Here is a 25,559-nt window from a genome sequence, read left to right as displayed (position 1 = left end):
AGGAAAACCAGTTGTTGTGCCGATTCCCATCGCACAGTTTGAACCATCAGGCGGTGAAACAAGCCCTCTAAATGTAGTTCGTAAAGACAAAGAAAATATCTTGAAATTGGTTGTAAGTTCTTGTCAAGAGTTTGATTTCACCATCGTTTGTCATCGTAAATAGAATAAAGAAATAATTTATCATGGATTGTTTTTGCTGCAAAGGGATACATTTTTTTCTCCTTCGATCATCTTCCATACGGAAAGATTTGAAAGAAATATCTATTCGACGTCATTGAATAAGACAATTATGTTTTAGCGAATTAACTTTATCAAAATCAAATCAATATTAACATCAGGTGAAATTACACCACAAGGTTTTTTTTTTTTTTTTCTACCTCCCCTGGCGTGTCTGCAACGTAGAAAATTAGGTAGAAGCAATGAAAAAGTCAAGCAGGTTTGACATATTACTTCTGTAATTTACTGAGCATACCAGGGAAGAAACCTCCAAAATCCACGAAACATTCCACTGATTTCTCCAGCGTGGCTGGTTCCATGTCTTCCGACTTGAGTCTGGACGGGACGTAGTACTGCTTCTAGAAAATAGCAAACGTTGAACGTGCATGATAATCAAATCAGAATGAGAATATCTCCATCATGGTTAAATCAGAAGAGCTTTCAACTTCAAAATCACATTTACGTGTAAGTCTTCTAAATAAAGTACAAATTCGTAATCGATTACATTCTTCAGTATGAAAAAGTTATTCTTGATATCAAGTTCTGATATGAAACGCAGTTTCTGATAAGAAAAAGCGAACCACTGATTATCCCAGATCAAGCTCAATTTGTGGGCAATTCTGGCCACGTCTTTGAGTTTTATGCACAATGTATATCACTCAATTCATAGAATCTGCATATTTCCACAGCTCCGCTAAGTCCCGACAACATTTGAAGACAAAATGTACTGTAATGTATGTCTGTAAATCACGCTTTGTAAGCGGGTTATGTCGTACAGGCCTACTTCAAGAAGTGCGTTATTCCGGCTGCCTGATTCCACAGACTCTGGAGCACATGTTTACAAATCATTCTTCCTTAAAGCAGCTTTAGGCTGTGAACCTTTTGGAATTCATAAACCCTCTATGTGCCACATTAATTTCTGGCTGTAGATAATATGTGTGTGAAATTAGTGCACATTTGACCCATTGGCATAAAAAAGGGTTAATTCCCATATACATGGTAATTTCGTTTTCACATCCCTCTGAAACGCATCACCTACGCTGTACCACAATGTGTTCTATGTTAAAGGGATGGTACAGTATTGGTGGATATGAGAATTGGGTTTTTAATTTTTTGCGAGATACCAAGAAAACACTTGTACAGAGCATACCATTTTAAGAGGAATTCCAAGTTTATTTGTTGAAATTCGGGTTTGGAATGACTGACACATCCAAAAACAAAGGAAAACAAAGGGATCGTATAAAGTGTGGGTCCCGCACTTTATTAGAATCGCTCTGTTTGGATATCTCAGCCATTTCAAAACCAATTTTCATCAAATAAACGTTGAATTCCTCATAGAATTACATGCTCTTTCATATTTTGTAAGAGGTTTTTCATTATCTAATTAAAAAAAAAATGTTATAAACTTGAAATTAGGTCTCAACCAAAACTGTACGATCCCTTTAACTATCGCAATTTCTGATTAGAGAAAAAAGAGACCTGTGGAAGGGATAAACATCAATACGATGATGTATAAAATAATAAGGCGCCATTCTCCAGTGGGACACTTCTGCAGCTGCATAACCGATAACGTCAGGCACAATGAAAAGCACTCAACACGTCACGCTTCTCACAGTGCAGCTGTTGTGTACATAATATTGACGTCTTAATGCTGAATATTCCAATGCAGATTCAGTATTTTGAAGCGATGATCAAGAGCAAAGAGACCTAAACCCCGTTCATAGGCCTGGAATAATGTTATGCTCTTTTTTTTCCAGCTCTAGAAAGGAGCCGTGATATTCCGTGATATGCACTGCACATTGTTCTAAGATTATTAGCATCTAATAAAACTATAATAAAGAACTGCTCAGCATGCGTTGCTACTTCACGTGAGCCAAAAATAGTTGAGATGGCGTCAGAATATGGTCTTTTTTACATGGTTTTATGATTATGCTTTCCCGTTTAACGCAATTGGAAAGAAGTGCCGATAGTGAACGTGATTTGCATAAATGACCCCCCCCCCCCCTCAAAGTTATCGTGAATGCACCTTCTTATGCGTTTTGAATCTGCGGTTTGAAACGGTGTCTTCCTCAAAGTAAGATGGGACGCAACCGTGTTTTATGTGTAAGAAGTTAGGAATTAATCATGAACACATCCCTAGTTTGCCATTAGCAAGCAAGATCTTTATCATGCGACGAGTTACCGTTGTTTCTGCACCGCCGTTGGCACTCTCAGGACTCTTGGGCGGAGCTTTACAGATGAGGTCAAACTTTTCCATGAGTTTGACGAGGAAGCCCTTCTGCTCCAGGCAGCCCTGCCACATGTAATCGATGAGGCGCTCTTGTAGTATTCCTTCATCCTCCAGCTTGGTCCAAGCATCACTGACAATGCCGTCCTACCAATGGTATAACGAGATTAGAAGGCTGTCACTAAAGTAAATCTTCAATGATTATCTGTGTATGAGGCCCCAATATCAAGCTCGGCTTACTGGGGATCCTCCTGTATGGTACCTTGACTGTTTGTTTGTTATCATTATGTCTTCGTTCTATGTCACAATGATTCGATTACCTGTCATGTGCAAAATCAGCCATGAATTATTATGAATCATGTGTTTATTTCTGAAAGTGATCAGAGTTGATTATATTGTGCCATACAGAAACAATAAAATGAAATGAAATGAAATGAAATGAAGCATCGCACATGTGACGATTAAACTCATTATATATTTGTTAACATGTCATGAAATTTGGGGAAATCCACTTCAAAATAGAATCTATCACTTATAGATAACTAAACTCTTTGATCTTTCATCAGGATCATTTAGATCAGTTAAAACAATAACAACTACGAAACGGTGCAAAAAAAAAAAATGATACATACTTGTACATCAAGATAATTTGATAACATGATCCAGTCACGACGTATTAATATGCAAAAGTCATGATTGATCCTGAACTAGACTTTCGGTCTTAAAATTCTGGTGGCCATTGATAGCGGTAGATCGAATAAAATCTCGAATACATTATTTTGTGCTTTTCTGTTAAAGGTCCAGTTTACCTTTGGGAGCAGTGATTTCAAAAATGTTCAAGATATCACATTTGATGCATATGTGTAGGTCTGTTGTATCATAAAACATCCTACCATATGAAATATTTGCAATAAAACCTAAAATATAAGGAGATATCAGGGTTTTTCTCAGTAAACCGTAACTGTATACGGTTTAGTCTGGAAACATTTTTATTATAACTATTGTTCACATTTCGTGTATTTAACAACACTTAACATCGATTATACGGATTCAAATTTTGACAGTGGTTGTTTCTATCCCTAACTCACATTTTAGAACTATTTTAAAGCACTAATGCTTTCATCTGCAAATGGTAAATTATGCCTTTAACCACACGCTACTATGCTGCTTTCACTTGACCTTTCAGCGGGAGAACGTACTCTTCTGTCGTGCTTCAGCACTGTGATGACCTGTTTGAAGACGTCGATGAGCCACTGCGGCTGGAGGATAACGAGGTTGTCTAGGTGACTCGCTTCTGTCTCCTTCTCCTCCTTATCCTCCTTCTCCATCTCTTTCTTGTTCTCTTTCTCCTGCTCTTTGCCCTTTTCTCCGAAGTAGATAATGAACCCGAGATCGTGATAGAAATGGAGCATGGTGACCAGCTCCTCGTCACTGTCCATACCAAAAGGCCGCATTATCTCTCTAGCCTGCAGGAGACAGGATAAAAATATTTTGCCATCACATTACTGACGAGTAATCAAGTGGAAGAAATTAGAGAACAATTGTTCTAGTACAGAATAGCGGCATAGAAGAAAAAAGACCCCCATTTTCCTAGCAGAAAAATATGAGTTTAAACTGGATCAATATTTGTTGATGACTTTGTTTGTTGTTGGTTTTTAGGGAAGGGTGTCTAAGGACACAAAAACGAAAAAACAAACAAACAAACAAACAAACAAACAAACAAACAAACAAACCCAACTATAGCACTGACTTATGGTTTTGAATTACGGAATCATTGATAGCGCCGGATTATTACTTAAAGGAGGTTATGGACAGCGTAGAATTATGAACAATAGGGCATCGCAGACATTTCGGAATCAAGGACATACTATGATTATGGAGAGTATAATACGGAATTGCGGATGAGACGAAAATAGAAGGGATTGTGGGTAGTACGGGACTAATGGGCGTTAAAGGGCTCACACGGGTAAATAATTCCCAATAGAGACGTGTGTTAAAATTCAAATTTCAAAAAATTATGTAAAATAGCTGGGAGAAATGAGGTGTTTCATCTTCACTAACCTGAATAAGTGAGATATTACCTTTCATCCATCAGATTGCCAGGGTGGGTTGTTCTGCTCTAATTCTGTCCAGGGGTCCACAAAGCCAGACTACGAGTTCTTGTCACTCAAAAAATCACCTATTTTCCGTACACGTACCCAATGAAATATAGTCCCCTCAAATTCCATCAGAAAAGCTTTCATCTTCCAACCAAAATGCAGTTTGTAGAGGAATTCATACTCAATATCTACAGCTATTCAGTTTTTTGCCAAACTACATTATTGATTTTTAATTATTTTTTTTCTTCATTTAATTTGGTATCTTTGGTACGAATTTGTGAAGGGGTCTGGGACAGTCCATTTTATTTACAGGTGTGAGCCCTATAGTGGAGGTCTTATTTCTTATTTGACTTTTAAACATCATAAATGTGTTTTTTATGATATTTGCCCCTACAGCATATGAGAAATTACACTTTCAAGGATTATAAAGCTTCTCAAAGGGACACTTTTAGAAAATCATGCCCTTTAGGGTTTTTTTTTTTTAATAAATCTTGCAGTTTTGATCAGTTCTTCATAAGATGAATACATAGATCCAGGCAGTTATCCTAGATTGTGGGTGTGTCATCATCACCTTATAGCCTACAAAGTACTTGATAAGACTTTGTTTTGTCAAACAGACTAACTTTATGTATTTTGAGCTTTTTCAGTGGTAGCCAAAACAAAGAAATACATTAAAATAACACAGTGATTCAAAGTTGTGTGATACTGATGACTGACTGCTATGTACTAAGATCTAGTGACAAGAACATAATATTAAGAAAAGAAATAGTAGCAAGGCAGAGTTGAGGAGGGGGGGGGGGAGTAGAGGAGAGAGGTAAAGAGAGGGGGCAGGGAGGGGAAGGGGAGGGAGGAAGAGATCTGATACAATACAAGATACACAATACAAGATTAACACAGTCATTCAAAGTTGTGTGATACTGATGACTGCTATTTACTAAGATCTAGTACCACAAGAACATAATATTAAGAAAAGAAATTGTAGCAAGGAAGAGTGAGGGGAGTAGAGGAGAGAGGTAGAGGGAGGGGGTAGGGAGCAGAAGGGGGAGGGAGGAAGAGATCTGACACAATACAAGATACACAATACAAGAAGTCATTCAAAGTTGTGTGATATTGATGACTGTTATTTACTAAGATCTAGTACCACAAGAACATAATATTAAGAAAAGAAATTGTAGCAAGATAGAGTTGGGGGGGGAGTAGAGGAGAGAGGTAGAGGGAGGGGGGAGTAGGGAGGAGAAGGGGAGGGAGGAAGAGAGATCTGACACAATACAAGATACACAATACAAGAAGTCATTCAAAGTTGTGTGATACTGATGACTGCTATTTACTAAGATCTAGTACCACAAGAACATAATATTAAGAAAAGAAATTGTAGCAAGATAGAGTTGGGGGGGGGGGGTAGAGGAGAGAGGTAGAGGGAGGGGGAGAGTAGGGAGGAGAAGGGGGAGGGAGGAAGTGAGATCTGACAAAATACAAGATCAACATAACCAGCAGAGCTTGTATGGGATGAATACTTCCCATAGACTTGCATGTATTGCGTGCATTCTCTATAGGGCTCACACGGGTAAATAATTCCCCATAGAGACGTGTGTTAAAATTCAAATTTCACAAAATTCTGCAAAATAGCTGGGAGAAATGAGGTGTTTCATCTTCACTAACCTGAATAAGTGAGATATTACCTTTCATCCATCAGATTGCCAGGGTGGGTTGTTCTGCTCTAATTCTGTCCATGGGTCCGCAAAGCCAGACTACGAGTTCTTGTCACTCAAAAAATCACCTATTTTCCGTACACGTACCCAATGAAATATAGTCCCCTCAAATTCCATCAGAAAAGCTTTCATCTTCCAACCAAAATGCAGTTTGTAGAGGAATTCATACTCAATATCTACAGCTATTCAGTTTTTTTGCCAAACTACATCATTGATTTTTAATTAATTTTTTTCTTCATTTATTTTGGTATCTTTGGTACGAATTTGTGAAGGGGTCTGGGACAGTCCATTTTATTTACAGGTGTGAGCCCTAAAGAGTCGTAAGTACTGCTCGGTTGTGCGCAGGTCCAGTGCTTTTGATATTCATCACGTCAAGAAAACCGGATGGAAAGTGTCGCACCGTACCTGCTCGAAGGAGATAAAGTTCACTATTTGCGCAGCCACAGCCTCTTCAAAGAGCAAGTAATTAATCGGCATTTCCTGGCCCATGTATTGCTCTTTTTCTGCCACCCTCTCGATGTGTTTGCGGAGATCAGCAATCTGGGGGGGGGGGGGGGGACAGCAAAAGAATAACCTGTTATATAATAATTATGCGTAGGAACCAGCATAGTAGACTTCACTCACTTGTTACAAAACATTACCAACCAGTACAAAATTTCAGTCGTCGTTGCTATTTAAAGAAGTATTAAAGGGCAAATTCACCTTCATAGACATGTTGGTTCAGTAAATGCAGCTATATAAGTGGAACACATCAGTGAGAGTTTGAGGAAAATTTTGATAATACCCACCTAAACACACACAAGATGTGAGTTACCTCCCTATTCCAGCCGCATGCTCCATTCAGATTAATGAATCTTTCACTGCATTGATTATTCCAGCAATAATCATTGAGTCTTTAAGATGTATGTGTTTCTTCGGTATCGAAATAGTCCTTGCACCTTTCCGAGTATTGTATTGGATGGCTAGTAACTGATCAGTGGGGATCAGCGGAAATGCTTCGGGATGATTGTTCCAATCCTTGTGGGATTCATTTAAGAGTACATTATATATTTATTGTTATGTGAAAATTATTTGCTTTAGAATGGTCTCATATTCAAGTAATGTACAGTTTAATTTTTCCAGGTTAGCATGGAACCATGAAGACACAGAAATGGTTAAACAATACGAAGTTTAGTTGCACCTGCTCATCAGCCTCCCCGAGTCTGTTTTCTACAGCGTAATACCGAGGTATCACGTGGTTCTGGTACGGCTTGTTTTTCACCGCATTCTTAATCTTCTCGAAGGCGTCTTCCACCTATCAATGCACAAATAAAGAAAATCATAAAATAAGGTCATTACTTCTTCGGTCATGAAACGAAAGAGAGGAGAGAAATACAGGGAGAAATGGATATGCAGTGGTGAAGTTAGTAACAGAACTGGACTAGGCTGGGTTGTTATTGTTTGGTAACTACTCAATCTCCATTAATGTCAGTTTGTTTGTTCTTGAGGGATAACAGCAGTCAATGTTTCAGTTCGTTCATCTATACGTTAGCTCTTTTAAAGATCAAGTAACAGTGAAATCACAATACAATTAAATGAAAGAGTACTAAGCATGAATTGAAAAAGAAAAAAGCAAACAAAATTTAAGAAAAAAAATGATGCTTAACAGTAGTAACATCAAATCATGATTGATGTCATAAAACTTCAGACAAAATCTAAAACTTAACACTGTTTTGGCAATGAAACTTATATTCATGACATGTGGAAATTTGTGTTAGCCATTTAGAACGTTAGGCATTGGAGTGAAACGACGACAGAAATGAACGTACGAAAAAAAGGACATTGGGAAATCACTATGCGACAATATCTATGTAGTTGTATATCATGCATTATGCACCAGTAAAATGCACTGAGATTCTATGATATGTTTATAATTGTGTGTGTGTGTTTGTGTGTGTGTGTGTGTAGTGATATTGCAGTTCGAGCAATTTATTTTGTCAAAATTTGAAAATGGTTTGAGCCATGAAAATAATCGTTCATTTGAATCAGTTTCTATACAGTCTCCTCGTATGACGCTTCTGCTGAATACGATTTGAAGTCCAAGCGGATAATGAAGGAGTCCTGGGCAGAGTTTTTTATTTATTTTTTTTTTTAATTACCATTTTATAAGGAAATACTTGTACTGGGATGTCGCGTTTTTTTTTCAGGCATTTTCGATATTTCAATATCCTCATGGATACAAAGGTTTAATCTTTCTTTCTTTTTTATCGAGTATCAGATTCAAAATGCTTCACATTGATTAAACCATCATTTTTTTTTTATTTGCCATCATTTATAAGAAATGTATGAGAATCCAGACTTTGGCGTTCATTTTGGAGGTCATCTTAAATGTCTAAAAGCCCTGAAAAATGCAAGAGTTGCACCATCCGGAAATGCATTCAGCACCCTCGAAATAGCTTTAAGCCACATGAAATATTAGGCGGTCGGTAAAAACACCATTCAGCCTCTGCGGGCAAGACTATTAGGGCCCTGTGACAGTAAAATGAAATAAGTATAAAGCCTGGACACCATCTATTTAGAAAAATAATCTATTTAAAAAATAACTCGAGTCAAGCATTGCTACAGGTATCTCGCATTCTAGGACAGCAGGTTGAATACACGTTTAGCAAACCCGGCAGTCTATGATAATAACTATGTCATGAAATAACATTAGTAGGAGTGTCGTAGGCAGTCAAATAGACAAAATCATAAAATGGGTTCAAGAATGTAGCCAATAGAAAGCGCTGAAATGAGTCACGTATGCTTTGGTTATTTTAGTCCCATTGCACTGCGTGTTAAATCCTATTGCCGATCGTCTGTGCGCCCGCCGGCTCCTCTGAATTGCATGCATACGCGCTGTCAATCCTGTAAACAACTTCTAATTCGGGCTGCCGGCCAGCCGGCCTTTCTTCCCTTGTGCATAACATGTGTGGCGTACGTAAAACTGTACTGAGTATACTCTTATACGTACAGTACAGTAGACCAAGCGTTGTGGGACCGGACGCGTACATGGAGTCACTTTGAAGGGCAAATCCAACGATTTAGCAGGTTAACCTCTCACGCCGTTTTCAAAGTATGTTGTCTAGTAGGCCTATGAGGAGTCTATATTATCAAGTCTTTAAGGTAAAGGATGCATATTCTATGTAAAATAAGTAAGTTTTCATGCGGGAACTTAAGTGTCCGGAAACCTAAACCCCCCCCCCCCCCATCATACTTATATTTGCGGGATTTCCGAGTGCGACGTGCGTAAATGTTTTGGACGAACATCTTCGGACGTCTTGACCCACAAAGGTACGTGAAAAACGCTGAAAAATGCTGTTAGTTTTCGAATTTTCGACCCATTTTATAAAACAAATGATGCACAGGATTATTTCGTGGCGTTAGTGGAGATGCAGCTCACTCTCGGGTATTAACAATGTAGTGCAACATGCACTCGGCTTCGCCTCGTGCATGTTTCTCAATTGTAAATACCCTCGAGTGCGCTATACGCCTCCACTAACGCACTCTATCATGTGCATCATTTGTATACTGAACCATGAAGATAGCAATTGTATGCCGACCGCTTCGTATTTCACGAAGGACTCTTAGGGATTATCGTTATTAGGACCCTGTAATTACCCCCCCCCCAAAAAAAAAAACCAAACAAACAAACAAAACAAACAAAACAAAACAAAACAAACAAACAAACAAACACTCCCTATAAAATTACCTCTTTCAAAAGAAATTTATTACAGGATTTGATTAATGAATATTTCATCTACCCTTGTTTCTTCTCACCTTTCCACTATCACCAACACTTTCTCGGTGTGTCCCCACTACAAATATAGGTGGCGATTTCTGGAGTTGAGTGCTGTTGGTGGTTGTAGAGGGTGCTACAGCGTGAGCGAAGATAGAGTTCAGCCAAAAGGTGATGAATTCGAGGCACGTGAGCTCAGACTTAGAATTCCCTTTTGCCTGAACAAAAAAAAAAATGTTAACAGTCACACAAAATGTCAATAATAAATGCATACATGTAAATCTATATACATAAGCAAATTACAGACATAAATGAAAACAGCCTATTTGTTAACAAGTTCAAACTGCTTATTTCATGACACGTTAGTATATTATTTGATCGTTTCTTGGTCTATATTTTTCACAGACTGTGCGGATAGTGTGCCGATCTTATAGTATAGGCTACAACTCGTGTTTGATCGCTTCATTTATTAGACTAAGTCTTTGAAGTTAAATATAAGTACATGTAATTATCCTGTTACTGCTCGTTTTACTCCCGCTCTTCAAAGAAAGAGGATGTGTTGAGCATCCTAACTTTCGACATTCTTCACAACTTTTGGTATTTTAGCCAATCCAACAACGAGGAGGATGACCCTCGAGAAGCGAACTTAACTGGCTAAAACACACATAAAACACTGAATAGTGAAACCCTCTAAATAGAATAAGATGAATTTGGATTACGTTTACTGTATGTAGATGGGTCAGAATTTTGAACGATGTACAATTGAGCCAAAACAAGGCAAAATTTAAAAAGCGGGACATTCTCCAAATCATTCATCTGACCTGAAAGAGTATAACTCAAGCTTTAATATGAACCCAATTATACTAGGATTTTCCCAGAGGAACAAGTTTTTATTCACCGCTGAAGTTTACCATGTCCAAAGCAGCGAACGTCCGTGAGGAATAGTACTGCACATGCATTTGAATACCATTTAACATAGTTTCCAAAGATCTGATTCAGTTCAAAATCCTAACGAAATATCTTAAGGGACATGTGTACGTGATTGCAGAATATTAAGCTTGTACTCTTAACCTGTACGTAATGGTAGACAACTGATGATTTAACTAAATTCGTCATTTCTGTGGAAATATTGCTCTTCCGCTAAACACTTTCTTAACTTTACGTGCATTTTACAGAAACTCAATATTTTCACCTCTTATTTCACTATCCCATACTTTAATCCTCACTCCCAAATAATAATATACCTTTTTAAGATGTATCTCATCTGGGCAGTCTCTATAACCCAACAAACATAGCATAGTTTTCATCACGGAGGTTCGCATGTAGCTCACGGACGTTCGGAACAAACAAGATATTGAACAATGCAGCTCTCTTGAGTTGGAAACACATTCTACTCACAACAAACAGCAATTTCATGTCGAGAACAAACTCCTCTGCAAAATCCTAAATAGATATTACCAATTCTCAATTATATAAGCTTGTTTATCTTCTCATACTGAGGAATCAAAGAAAACAATTTTTCCATCTCTCGTAAATGAACGTAGAAACGTACGTGTAATCTCAGTGACGTAGTCCATCCTTGAGAACGAATATATTTATCAAAATTTCGTTATCATGAAGTAAATATTCAGGTCCTAAACTTGTTATATAAAGTCTACAATGCAAAATTTGTTTTTTTTTTATATAACGAACATGGTCACAGCTAAAATTATGACAAAGAATTAATATAGAAAAACAGAAGAAATGTGCTCTGTTATAGAAATACGAAGTTTAGCTGGGGAGGGCAAACGAATAAGTTAGGAAAAAATCCCTCTGTGTTTGCTCTTTGTGTTACACACTGTTACCAAGGAGAATTTGTGTTATTATATTAGTCAGAAATGATAATAGGTTCGATACTGCGAAGTTTCGTCGTAACAAGACACAATAAGTCTATATAACTTGGATGGATGTTTGTGACTTCGATATTATACAATATGGTTTGTTATAACAAACCTTTTGTAGCGCGTCATTTCGGAGGCTCGTTATTCATACAGTTTGTCAATACGAAAATTGATAGAGTTCGTATAATTATGCAGCTTTTTTTTATTCGGTAAATGATAGGAATCTCCGAAGGTTAATCGAAGGGCTTATTAATTGGAACATGAAAAATTATGTTTGCTAATCTAAATGTGGAGAAACAAGTTAGCAACTAAAATCCTCCAATTTCAAAACCTCATAATAACCGTTTTCACCTAAACGAATATCAGGCCCATTCCACTTTTAGAAGAACGGACCTAAAAATAATGATCCTTAATATCTATTTTTCGAAGAACATTTCTAATAACAAACCTCTTGAATTAACTACAATCTTTTTTTTCATTTTGGAATAACAAAACCTTTGGACATCGGAGTAACGAATCTTTGGAAGAGCGAACGTATCAAAGTGCAACCATAAACCTATTCTTAATCATTACTTTTTTTAACATGTGTTTTCAAAATAAGCACAAAAGCACAAACAAATTGACGATCTCTCTGTCTCTTAAATGTAAAATGAAAAAAAAAAAAATCTTGGAAAAAATTACAAATGAATATTGCTTTTCATTGATGAGTATGAAACAACACCATGTGATGATAAGCGGAGGATTTGTATGTTTTCATCAGACAATAATTGTATACTGCATGTTTTTTGTTCGCTTGTGACGGCATTTCGATGAATAAAAAACATAAACAAACAAACACAAACGTCTCCAGAGGAATTTGGTATAACGGGAGTGCACTGGCAATTCTTTTCTCTGTGTGTTGGAGCTCGATCCCTTCTCTGTTTCTCAGTCATTTTCATTCAACTGCTTCCACGTCCTTTTGAAACTTTTCCGTTTCTTATTCAACACATGCTCATTACAGACTTCTTCCGTCATTATCCTGAATGTGATTGCGTAGCACTTTTCGGATTTGTTTTGTTTTGTTTTGTTTTGTTTTTGTTTTCTGTTTGGTTGCAGCATGTTCAGGCTATTAAGGGAATGAGAAAAAAATCGTCATGAAGAGAAAAATAAGAATGAATTAAGGCATTTAATATCATGACAATTACAGCGAACGTCCGTTATGGAGACCAAAACTGGATGTGTTCTGTTTGAGACGGCAGCTACCATACTCAAAAGATAAACACTTAGAGCACCTGTGACTAAAAAGTGGCACTGATCTTCTTTCTCCTACTATGTAATCCATTGACTTATTCAACCAACGAACATCCGTGAAAAAAACGTTTTCCGTTTGTTATTACAGGTAAATTGAGTGCTGAACGCTATTCACTTTCGGGTATGAGCGGCTCGGTGATTTGGTAATATTTTCAAATAACATTAATCTTATGTGCAGTGATATATTTGTAATTGTCAGAAATTTCCTTTCTCGGACAGAACGTCCGTGAGCGAAACTTTCAGAACCTGTAACAGTACAAATTGTCTCCAGAACCTCATTAGAAAGAAATTTAAACGCACAGAAATTACAGATTACGCAAAATTCCATATTCCTATAACTTTGTTTTAAGTGTTTAGCTGTTTTTGTATAATTAGAGGGAAAACAAGCGTAAAATTGTGAGTAAATTTTCAATTGTTTGTTCATCATGATCACATAACGCCTTAAAAATTCTGAAACTACTGCTCTAAACTCATTGTTTACTTTGTAAAACTTTATTTGTCGCTATTGGAGCCAAAAGTTTTAAAGAATACAGGACACTTTCGGGACAAGTTATCCCTATCGGAAGGATTGCATACGTCACGGACGTTCTCTGGAATTATCACGGACGTTCGTTCTACTACTAGGGTCATGTTCCAGGACGGATAACTAATCGGCAGAGAGTACCTAGCCTTCCTAACTCTTTCAAAAATTTGAAAAGGTATTGTAAATGCAAATTATAAGAAATTTGACATCCTTACAACATATGTATTGCTCAAAGGGGGATCAGGAGGTGAATTTTCAGAGAAAATATTAATTATTTGCTTGGTTTTTGGTGAATTGCATGGTCCAAAAACTGCGGACGAACCTCATTCCGCTCCAAAAATGGCATGCAGCTCCTCGGCTAGAGAGCCAAAGCTAAAATGCACCTTCGCCATCAAAGCAAGATGGTGTCCCACTCGAAAACGTTTTAATCATCACGGACGTTCTTTTTTTCTCGGAGGTTCGTCTAAAAATACAATTTCGGTTCCTATTTGACAAAGGATGGACAGAAACTCAAAACAAACATATTATCGTGTTGCTAGATCTTAGTTGATTACGACTCAGAACAATATCGCCAATAACGTTTCATGGGCTACGATCTTTATTAGAAAATAGCGGAAGCACGTCCGTGACGAAAATTGAGTATAATTTTGCATAAAAGAATATTACGTCCCATGTACCGCCAGCAGACGTACAATTTTTGCAGGATATGTTCAATAGGTGGAACACCAAATTTTCGTATACGTTACAGTTGGGACAACAAAGTAGAATTTGCAGCAGCGATAGAAATAAGAGCATCACGGACGTTCGTCTGTTTAGGACTTTGATATTTTAATTGTTCTCTGTAATTTTATACGTGCTCATAAAGTTCGTATAATTTTGTGGTACATACCCATGATATGTCAGATCCAGAACATGGTCAGATATTAGATGCCACGTACCATTAAAAATGCACATCATTAGTTTGAAAAACAAAAATTATTGTGAAAATAGCGTTTTTACCGTATTTTCACGCTTTAAGTCCTTGTGAAATGAAAAATATCAGGCAAAAGTCAACCAAACCATATATTTCCTGAAAGGAAATTTACCAATCTTTGAGATGACATGAAAAAATCTGGTTTCTTAGATCATCCTGGCGTGTTCTAAGGGAAAGAATGTCATAAGGTACGAAAATTGGCAATTGTACATCGTTCAAAATTCTCACCCAGATACATGTGCTGTAATTTTAGTTCCTTTATATTGACAGCTTTCAGTTTCATCATATTTAAGTCAAGCTTACTGAATATGACTGTATCTGCAATGTGCTTATGAGTGAATTCATTGGTTTGCATGTCTATAGCTGTGTGAGAGATATTGATTGTATTTGTTACGTGTGTGTATTTGAAACCTCTCCAATTGACCGAAAGGTGGGGATGTGTATACACATAACAATTCGCCAAACAAAATACTTACGCTGCGTGTTAAAATCTGTTTTCTTAAAGATCTTCCCCGCAATCTGTGGGGAAGATTTGTTTTCTTAAAGATCTTCACCCACAATGTTTCAGTGCTGCAATAAGGAGACCCATCTCAGCTACTGCATTAATGGATCCTAAAATCAATATGTGCGACTTTTTGTTGGTTTTGTGATGCACGGTCACATATGACTGTAGACACAGCCAATGGGCCGCATGCATAAAAACTAGCAATTGCTTGTTCTAGCCTTTTGCTTGAATCTATATGGGTATACAATCAAGCAATTGCTTGCGAGCAAAAGCTTTAGCTAGCAAGCACAAGGAATTGCTTGCTGCCCGCAAGCAATTGTTTAGAGACCAAGCACTTGCTTAAAAGCGTACATGCAAAAAAAAAAACAGACCTTTTGCTTGATCTTGCTTGTGATTGCTTACGATTTCCAAGCCTGTAAAATTAACTTAAGCTATTGCTTTAATAAGTGAGACATTTCACTTTAGGTGTAATTTTTCATACTCATAAAAGAAAGACCAAACCTGTGCAGGAGTTGTATAAATGTACAAGAAATTCCTCTTAAGTGTCATTTCATGTTTTCTCACACATACGTCCTTTCAAATACATGCTGTCACACCCGCCTTTGCTTTCGTGTTCGCACATGCGTGACGTCACTTTTGTTGAAAACGCCAGCAATGCTTGTGCGGGACAAGCAAAAGGTATAAGCACAGGAAAAATGTTATGCATATTTTATGGATTTAAGCAATTTCTTGAGCTGTACATTTTAATAGACGAGCCTGTGCTCGTGCTTGAAGCAATTGAAGCAATTGCTTATTCTATGCTTTCGGCCCCATTGATGCCCGAGCTTATGCATCATAAACGTTAGACACAACGTAACAGCTACAAGTGAGAATCCTCACCAAACCACAAAAGGCTTATCAGAACTTACACGCAAACAATTTGTATACGACTAACAGTCTATTATAACTGTAATCTAGATGAGCGTACACTCTAAAAAAGGTGTAGTCAAATATGACTGATATCTAGTCAAATCTGACTAGGCAAAAGGGTCAGCTGGGTGCAACTGATAATCAGTCATATTGACTATATATTTCTAGTTATATTTATTTGACTAGATAATCAGTTAAAAAATCTTACTGGATTTCTAGTAATTTTCACTATTTTTGCAAGTCAGTTTTGACTATTTATATAGTTATCACACTTTCACTGATATTTCAGTCATTTCACCATTCATTTCTAGTCACTTTTCACTCTTTTTACCAGTCAGTATTGACAATTAAATATAGTCATTCCACTTTCACTGATATTCTCGTAGATTTTCACCATTCATAGTCACAGCATACACTTCCATTCTTTCATGCACTTCCTTGGCCTTTGGTGTTCGTGTCATCACAGTTCAATTATGCTGCAAGCAAACATCAAATCAAATCGCAACAAGTTACAATAGCAAACCATCTTACATTCAAGGCAACATGCAAATATACACTTTGCATTTGATTTAATAGTCTAATCACAAAACATTTTAATCAAAGTATTTTGAGAACATTTCATTTACATATATTACATGAGTGTCAATCCATGAAACAACATGAAGTATTAAAAATTATTATTTTCAACTCCCTTAACCCTAAAAATACAGGGCTATTTTGACCCACCCCCCCCCCCCCAGTCTTTTTAGGGTTAAACCTAATAGGCCGGGCTTGAGATCTTGGCTGTCGAAAAATTGGCACGCATGTCGCCCGTGATATTATCTACTATATTGTGTAGTTGCTTTTTCGAAAAATTATATAATTTCATTAATTATGCATGGAATCAGACTTTTTGGTCCAAATCAATAAATGAAGGTCAAAAACAATTATGACGTTCATTATAAACCTGCTTTTGGCTGGTACCATTGTAAAGCCAGATATTTTTTTTTCAGAGGAATTTTTTAGATTTGATTTGGTAACATCATTTTGAGATATTAACATTTTTCTGCGCATTTGTGCAGTTTCTTCCATTCGTTTTATGCACATAGGTCCGAATTCACAAGAGGTTTAAACCATGGGGTGGTTTAAACCTCCTTACGCGTACGAAAAATAAGTGTAAATAAGCGCACCAACCCATGCGCGCGCTTAAAGAACACACATTATTGAAACGGATTCTGTGTGCGTGTACGCTTAAAAAACCTCTTTTGTGAATTCGGGCCATAGCGTTGGTCATTGCTGACATCGTATTCATGCAAAACAGAGTACAATGAAAGAAAACATATATTTATGAGATGAAAGTCATTGACAATCTAGTTGTATATGCTATGTACCTAAAGCTAAGAAACCACACTTTTTTAAAATTCATTTATCAAATTTTACTTAGTGACCCTGTTTTTGAAAAACAATTTTTTTCAAAATGGGAATTCGAGAAATCCCATTTGTGAAAAATTATGTTATTCCTCTACATGTAGCCTGTTGTCATTGTTCAGAGAGACCATTTTCAAACAAAGAATTCCTGGATTGTTATTATGTAACAGTTTTTTGAATAGCCTGTACTAAGGTATGAATATCATATAATAAGGTTTTTGTGATGTTTTTATCATTTAGATTACTTGTACATTATGAATTTCTTTCAAGTAACAGTATGATCTTCTTACCAGTTTCTATGTTAAATGATGAAAGTGGCACAAACAGGATTTTGCATCATCACACATAACATAGTATAACTATAACCATGTATAAAGATCATCTGGACAAATTATTTTGCGCTTACTTTTTAAAGGAATTTGATTGGTCCGCATTTTTTGTCGCCTTGCGACAAAAAAGGTCACTTGCCTCTGTAACATTTTTTTGACGCCTCATATCCCATTGACTTTATACACAAAATGTTGCTGAGCTTTGTTGTGCCTTGTCTGAACAAGGCTTTAAAGGTAGTAGCCCACATTTGCAAAATATGTCAAAACAAGCTGTATAGTTGGCATGGAGTTTGGATATGATTACAGTAAACATGTACAAAATAGCATTTCAATCTGCCTCTTACTTTGGTAAAAACATATGAAAATGTAACATGATGTTTCTTCAGATTACCTCTTGTTCAACAGTAACTCAAGAGTGCGAAGCGGCGGAGCTCAGGATCCAATCCAGGGACGACTCATAAAACAGCACGTTTGTCTTTCTTAATCGATATAAGATAGGAGGAATTAGATTTCTGACTTACATGACTTCTAGACTTCTTTAGAAATATGTTCAGGCACTTGAAATTGTAATTCGAAGGTGTCTTCGATGGGAAAAACAGTGATGTCGCATTGTCGATTTGACAATTCGCAGAAAACTGCGCAGCACTACTATGAGCATACTATGAGGCGCCGTTTGTAAAACAATTATATAGATAAATTATATGTTATATAATCATATGAGCTCCGCGTTCAACAGTAATTTTGCACCATTCGTAAAAGCATCGGGACGACAGGTTTAGAAATTGATTCTCAAACCCTGGTTCTCTCTCTCTAGAATTGAATATCATTGACAAAAGGCGACAGGTGAATTATGATACTTTTAACTTGTCTTTCAAAGTAAAGGACCTATTTCATCCCGCTTCGAGTTTTGTGGGTTTGCAAATATGGGCTACTACCTTTAACATTTCCTAGGACTCTATGATGAAAAATTAGAAATGTAAGCCCTAAGGGAAATGGTACTGGATGGGGTTGTGGTCTTGCAGTTGGGTTTTCCACCATCCATCTTATAAATGACTTTCTGCAGAAAGTCATAAGTGTTGGCTGCCTCCCAAGGATAATCTACCCAAAGAACGAAGATGGCCTTGAAACAAAGGTCCACTCCTTGGATGAGGGACATTGCCTCCAATGCAACACCATCACAAATGACAAACACTTGCTCCGGCTTGAGGATGTCTCCAAGGGCGAGCACAAAATGGTTGCTTCTGCTTGCAGTTTTCGAGGTAGTCTGGAAGGTTTGTTCCTACCTGAAGAAAGAGAAAATTATGGTGCTCTATCACTTTTCAGATCACATTATTACAATTACGAATTCTTATGACATGAAGAAACAGTGGAGATTATTTGACAAATGCAATATGAAATGTTATTTATTTTTCTTTTCGTTTTGTACATGTCATCTCAAGACATGTGTAAATCAATGTTGTTAAAATAATTTGAAGGTATTAAAAGAAAACAAATTTCCATTCATTTGTGTGTTGGCAATGAGGCATGGCACTAAGTATAGTAAAATCTCGATCAGAGGCGCATAATTGCTCTTTTTAAAGAGTTCCACAAAAACAAAGTGGGGGTAAATATTAATAATATCTGTCTTGGTAAAAACAGCGCAATATATCTTCAAAGTATATGAAGAGTTTGTTCGTAAAACGGGTTAGATCCACTTTTGTGACTTCAGAGAAAAACGCATTTGTTTGCCAGATTTTGTACAGGCTTCTATGGAAAAGTGAAATTAGGAAGTGCATTTCTTCATAAGTGCTCTGAAAATTTAGCTTAATACTTTTGTTCAAAAGACAGGCACAGTTGAACAATGTTCTTATATCAATAACTCAATTTTCATAAAAATTGGATCTAACCCCTTTTGCAAACTAATGGGGTGTTGCAAGAAGGTTGCAATCAATTGCAAATAATTGCTAATTTTGAAACAACCATGCTGATTGGCTCAGGGTCTGCCCTTTTAAGAAGACATGCATGCAGCAATGATTTTGATAGGCCAGTAACAATCAGTTGCAACTTGCAATCGATTGCAACTTTCTTGCAACACCCCATAAGTCTTCATATATAAATGAATTAGTATCAATAATCCCAGAAATATAAAGAGTGCAATCCTTCAAGTCAGTTCGCACCTCTGTTTGAGATTTTACAGTAGGGACATTTCCAACAACACAGCAAAAAATGCATATTTTGTCATCTTTTTTATTTCATGATTATGTCACGAAAAAGAACATGATATATGCTAGCTAAAGCAAACTGAAAATGAACCACAGAGAATGAACTGGTTAAGTGAAATAATTGATGTTCATCAGTAAATGAATAATAAGGACAACTTAAAGGTATATAGGAATACATGTACTTGCGGTATAAAATAAATTTCACAGAACTTTAATAATTTAATGCATGATACACTTCTATGTGCTGGAAATAGTAGAACATTCGTCTAACAATGATCCAAAAAATCATTTTGATATAGAACTAACACAGAAATGCATATATGGGACAGTGTTAATCTGACTTTTTGACGTTGGGTGATGTCAAAAAGTATCAAGCATGTTTTAACCTATGATTCTAAAAATATTCAGTACATTTGTGTTGAAATGTTTCCATACTACAGTGCAAATGTGAAGTACTCTTGGCTGAAAATCAGTCATAGGCCTATTAAACTTAAGCAAAATTTTCCACCATTGACCAGTACTCCATGTTACCTTTAAAATTTAAAATTGAAAAATGAACATGCTTAGACTATGTCCGAGGCTGAGTGATTTGCATTTCATTAAATTGATTTTCTTACTGGGCCGATGTCGATGAAGGCTTTGGACGCCTCTGCCCTGCTGCATCTCATGCTGCGCTTCCCCACCTTCTTCATTCCTGGATTCACGATGTGTGGAAGTGCAAGAAGTGCCATGGTCTCCACTTCTGCTGCAGGACACGCACTGGCAGAAGATGCTGCACAATTAGGAAGAAAACAAGTTGAATAAGATTAGGGAGAATTCCCCAAACCACATTAGGTGAATGACAACTTAAGAATTATCCCATGCCCCGTTTTATTTCACCAAGACCGATGGCCGAGGTGAAATAGAACGGAACATGGGATGATTCTGAATTCGGAGTGACCATAGTTTGGCATAGGGAATGACAAATGGTTTGCTAATTATCATAGTATGGAAATAAAGTACTTCATAAAATGATTTCATGATCCTACACAAAATTTTGATTTGGAAGAAAATGAACTGGAATTAATTTCGAGTAGATGGACCATTGCCATATAACCAACAACTTCATGGTTTGGCATGATGACCTATCATTTCAAATTACAATTAGCTCATTTCTTTTCAAGACCCCCAATGATGTTTTGCAAACAAGCAACATTACCATTGAAATCTATATTGTAGTTAGAATATACTAAATTAATATTCTCTAATTGACCTTTCTCTTTGCTCCTCCTGGAAATCTCTCTTTCCCCATTCCAAATATCATTTCTCTATTTGCATCATTCCAACTTCAATGTTGTAAACGTTTCGTTATTCAATTAAAATGTGTTGTTTTTTTAAAAAATATTCTTACGGAGATGCGGAACAGTCAAAGCTTCCTGTCATGTCGGGTTATTGAGGTCTGCATACTTCAGTACCAGGGGAGCTATTTTTGGCCACTCTGAGAACAGATCTGCAACCTCTGGATAAAGAATCCTGAAGTCCTGCTGAATCTGGAATAAATGAAAAAATGTTACTGGTCAATCTATTTTCAGTTTGAAAGGGAAAAAGCAATATGGGTAATTCCACAGAAAAGTGGACACTTTACCAAAACTTTAATCTTTGAATAGGCTACATGTAGCATATACATGTATCATTTCAAAGAGGAGCTTCTGGTTTCTAGGGAAAAACTTAAAAAAAAAAAAAAATCGGCCTCCATCTCTTGCAGTTGCACTAGGGTGATCTTGCTAAAGTTAATGTTCACATGTACTACATGTCGATGGGCAATATCAGGTGAAAACAGCTTAAAAAGAAAGGTCAGTAGTGGGGCAGAACGCCCCATACATATCCCACATTTGCATATTATAAAAAACATCAAAACAATTAAAAAGTCTAGTCAGTGGATCTGGTGGATCTAACCACCTGGAAGTGGTATGCACGGTTAGAAGAGATTAGTAAAAAAAAAAAAATATTTAGTGGTTGTTAGGGCAAGTTAAAATGAAAAAAAAAAATTGAATGTCATGTACAACCTTGGTTATGCCATGGTCACTACTCACACCTTTGTGAAAAGTCACCACGTATGAGCCAAGTATTAGAGACAAATCACATGAATTAAAGAAACCAAAACAAATTACAAGGCATTTAACGAGAGCCTTTTTTTTTTAATGCCCCGTAATTCCTTTTGATGTCCTCAATCTGATGAGGATGGATTTTAATAGCTGAGAGATACGAAGTTTGGACATAGCTCACAGATACAGTACGGGCCGATTACTAATGAGTACTAAGTATACACAAACACACACACACACACACACACACACGTGCACACGGGCGGGCACACACACAGAGTACAGTACAATGCAAGGTCCACAAACACAGATAGATCGGCCTATTAAATAGCCTAATGTTTGGTCTAGCCTAGGCTAGGCTAGGCTTAAAGTTAAGCCTAGATTATTACTACGAAAAGCGGCTATAGCCCGCTTTAGTCTGGATTAAGTTGGGCTTAGGCCGTAGCCTAGCCTGGGTTAGCCCGAGACTCCGACTCCGAGTCTGAGTGATAGTAGGTCTACCAATACATGAATAATATACAAATATACTTGGCCTTGAGAGTTTCTTGTTAAAACTATGGGCAGAGGTGACTCCAAACTAGTACTATTCACTGAGGGGCGCAGCCCCGAAGTGAATAGTACTAGTTTGGAGTCACCGAGGCCCATAGTTTTAACAAGAAACTCGAAACTAGGCAAAGTATATTTGTTTTATATTTTGGATCAAAAATTTGAATAAAAAGTGAAAATCATTATATAGGCCCTAGGCTTGGCCGCACTGCGACGGCAACGCAGCGCCTGCAATACGCAACAGTGTGAGAGATCGGAAATTGAAAAACGTAGTAGCCGTGGCACCGCCAGAGTTGCCCGTCGCATGTATCCAAGCGCTCGTATGGCCGCTGCAAACCTCAACACTAGAATTCGGGACCGGACGCGGACGGGTACACTTGAGTAGAGAAGGGTGATTGTGACATCATTTTGCAAATAGTATACTATTTGCAAAATGTCGTCATAAAAGTGACGTCATTTTGCAAATAGTACTTCATGGAGTGTCAAACACACCAATACTCTAAAATAGTTCAAAATACCTATAATCACGTGAAGCTCTTTTAACCAATCAATGGAAGACAAATTTTTGATCCAAAATATAATGGAGTTTAATTGGCGCTAGACGGCAGCCCGCTAGTGCGTGCAGTTTCGCACCGATTCAAAAACGTTTCTAAGACCTCACATTCACACAAAAGGTACAGTGGGTCCTAAAGCTACGCACCATACAAATAGTAAACATACACCTACACGCGCAATGCGACGCGTTCAAATCAGGGTACACACACGATACACATACACAGTAAATTTCAATATCAAGATTTGCATGACTCAAATGCATAGGCATTCTGCGTAGCTTTAGGACCCCTTCATTTTTCAGAACAAAATTTGACACCGGCATTAAAGGGTGTGTACAGTTCTGGTCGAGGTGAAGATTTAGCGTTTAACGTTTTGTGAGATATTCAGAAACCACTCTATGAGATGTCAAAGAGCATGCAGTTATAAAGGGTATCAAAAGTTTATTCGATGAAAATCGGTTTTGAAATGGCTGAGATATCAAAAAACAAGGTGAAACAAAGAGATACTAAAAAAGTTGGGGCATGTCGCCTTTTATTATAAGCACTTTTTTGGATATCTCAGCCATTTGAAAACCAATTTTCATCAAATAAACGTTGAATCCTTCTTAAGATTACATGCTCTTTCATATTTCATAAGAGGCTTTTCATTATCTCACTTAGGAATGTTCAAAACATGAATCCCTACCTCAACCATTACTGTACAGTCCCTTTAATATTGACCTGAAAATAAGCGTTATTAACATTCAACCCTCGAAATTTTCTCTATCAACTTTGGAATATGTAGAATCAAGATATAAAAATGAAACTGCACAAGCCAATGATTTCCGTGATTTTTCTAGCTGCTGAAAACAAAGTGCGTAGCTTTCGGTCCCCCCATCAATTCATACAGTCAGTGTCACACTCATGACATGTCATGCCATCATTCACGGTCACTTCCGACCACATGCAGGTGCAAAACTGCACTACACCGTAGACCTAATGCAGTTTCAACTTACCCTTGAAAATGTCTATCAACTCCTCCATCCCCCATTCCAGCAGTCTTTGCCTCACGAAATCATCCATCGCCGAACGAAAAATGAAACGGCTTATTCTAGCCCAAGCCTAACCCCGTCGCGGGGCGCTGTAAGGTAACGTATTCGTCCGTATGGCCAGGGGTCGCTGCTGCGCTACGGTAAAGCCCAAGCCCAGCTAGCTCTAGCAGCGCACACAGCTAGTGATCAACATAACTTTTACTCGAACCATCGCGCGGATCGGCCAATAAGCGACCGCGCTTGTTCCCATAAGCGCATCAAAGGAAACCCGTCAAACGTAACTATTGCACTTAGTTATTCATCGATGACAGATATTATAGTAAAAGGGAGCAAAGTAACTGATAATTGACTGATTTTCAAGTCAATTTTACTTGATTGGGAAATCTAGTTAATTATTTGACTAGACTGTTTTTAGAGTGTAGACATCATCGACGTCATCCACTACGTACTCGGAGCACACGTGTTCAACTAAACGTGAGAGTCCTCAACACAATCCGCATGAAACATGCGGGAAAAAAAAAGACAAGCCCCAATTTGCCACAACTCAACCCAATCATCACAACATCATCACAAGCAAAATGTTCCGATCAATTCAGAGCAGATTGCACCCAAACATCACAACAATGTTGCAAAGCACAAGTTGGAAGCCATGTTGTTGCGACACGGATTGTCGCCCCTACACGGATTGTCGCCTCCTGCTCGGGGCGACAATCCGTGACGGGCGCTGGCGGCACGGATTGTCGCCCCCGTCACGGATTGTCGCCTGGCGACAATCCGTGACGCTTGTGCAGTTCCCAGTTTTGACCTCGAAGGCGACAATCCGTGCTAGCAAAAAAAAAAAAAAAAAAATGTTGCGACACGGATTGTCGCCCCGTCACGGATTGTCGCCCCGGGCTCGGGGTGGTTCCTCCGGTTTTAAGCTTTGGTGGGATGGGTATGACTGGTAAGTTATTCGTGTGTGTGTGTGTGTGTGTGTGTGTGTGTGTGTATTGTGAGCTGCATGGTATGTGATGTGTATGATTTGTTGTGTGTGTGTGTGTGTGTGTGTATGTGTGTGTATGTGTGTGTGTGTGTTTGGAGTATAATAATACAATATGTAGAAACTGTGCATGTGCGGTGGTTGTATAGTGGTAGTGATTTGTTTGTGTGTATACGTGTGCCTGTATGCTTACGTGTGTATGTGGAATATAGTGGCGCTACTGTGGCAATACAAACGCCTTCAGAGTGTATGAGCACGTGTTTAAAGAATTCACACCAGCGTTGATCTAAAAATAGTATGGGTGTGTCAACCAATATCAGCGGTGAGGCGGGCTAGGCGAGAG

At 37.7% G+C, this 25,559-nt stretch overlaps 1 protein-coding gene and 1 pseudogene across 1 annotated transcript in view; both read right to left on the bottom strand.

Moving 5' to 3' along the window:
• LOC140239127 (probable serine/threonine-protein kinase roco8) overlaps nucleotides 1–25,559 on the bottom strand; it is a gene marked incomplete at its 5' end in the record, with an annotated part of 151,377 nt that overhangs the window by 19,324 nt on the left and 106,494 nt on the right. The window contains 6 exons of the mRNA XM_072319011.1: nucleotides 473–575; nucleotides 2,399–2,590; nucleotides 3,643–3,904; nucleotides 6,652–6,791; nucleotides 7,432–7,547; nucleotides 10,034–10,223. Of these exons, the coding sequence (XP_072175112.1) occupies nucleotides 473–575; nucleotides 2,399–2,590; nucleotides 3,643–3,904; nucleotides 6,652–6,791; nucleotides 7,432–7,547; nucleotides 10,034–10,223 (1,003 nt within the window). The remainder of the gene's footprint in view (nucleotides 1–472; nucleotides 576–2,398; nucleotides 2,591–3,642; nucleotides 3,905–6,651; nucleotides 6,792–7,431; nucleotides 7,548–10,033; nucleotides 10,224–25,559) is intronic.
• Nucleotides 17,505–22,751, bottom strand: LOC140238850 (uncharacterized; annotated as a pseudogene).

This window comes from Diadema setosum, chromosome 15 (genome assembly GCF_964275005.1).
Source record: "Diadema setosum chromosome 15, eeDiaSeto1, whole genome shotgun sequence".
NCBI classification, from domain to species: domain Eukaryota; kingdom Metazoa; phylum Echinodermata; class Echinoidea; order Diadematoida; family Diadematidae; genus Diadema; species Diadema setosum.
Note: the sequence above shows the minus strand (reverse complement) of the source record. Positions and strands in the feature narration are given on the sequence as shown.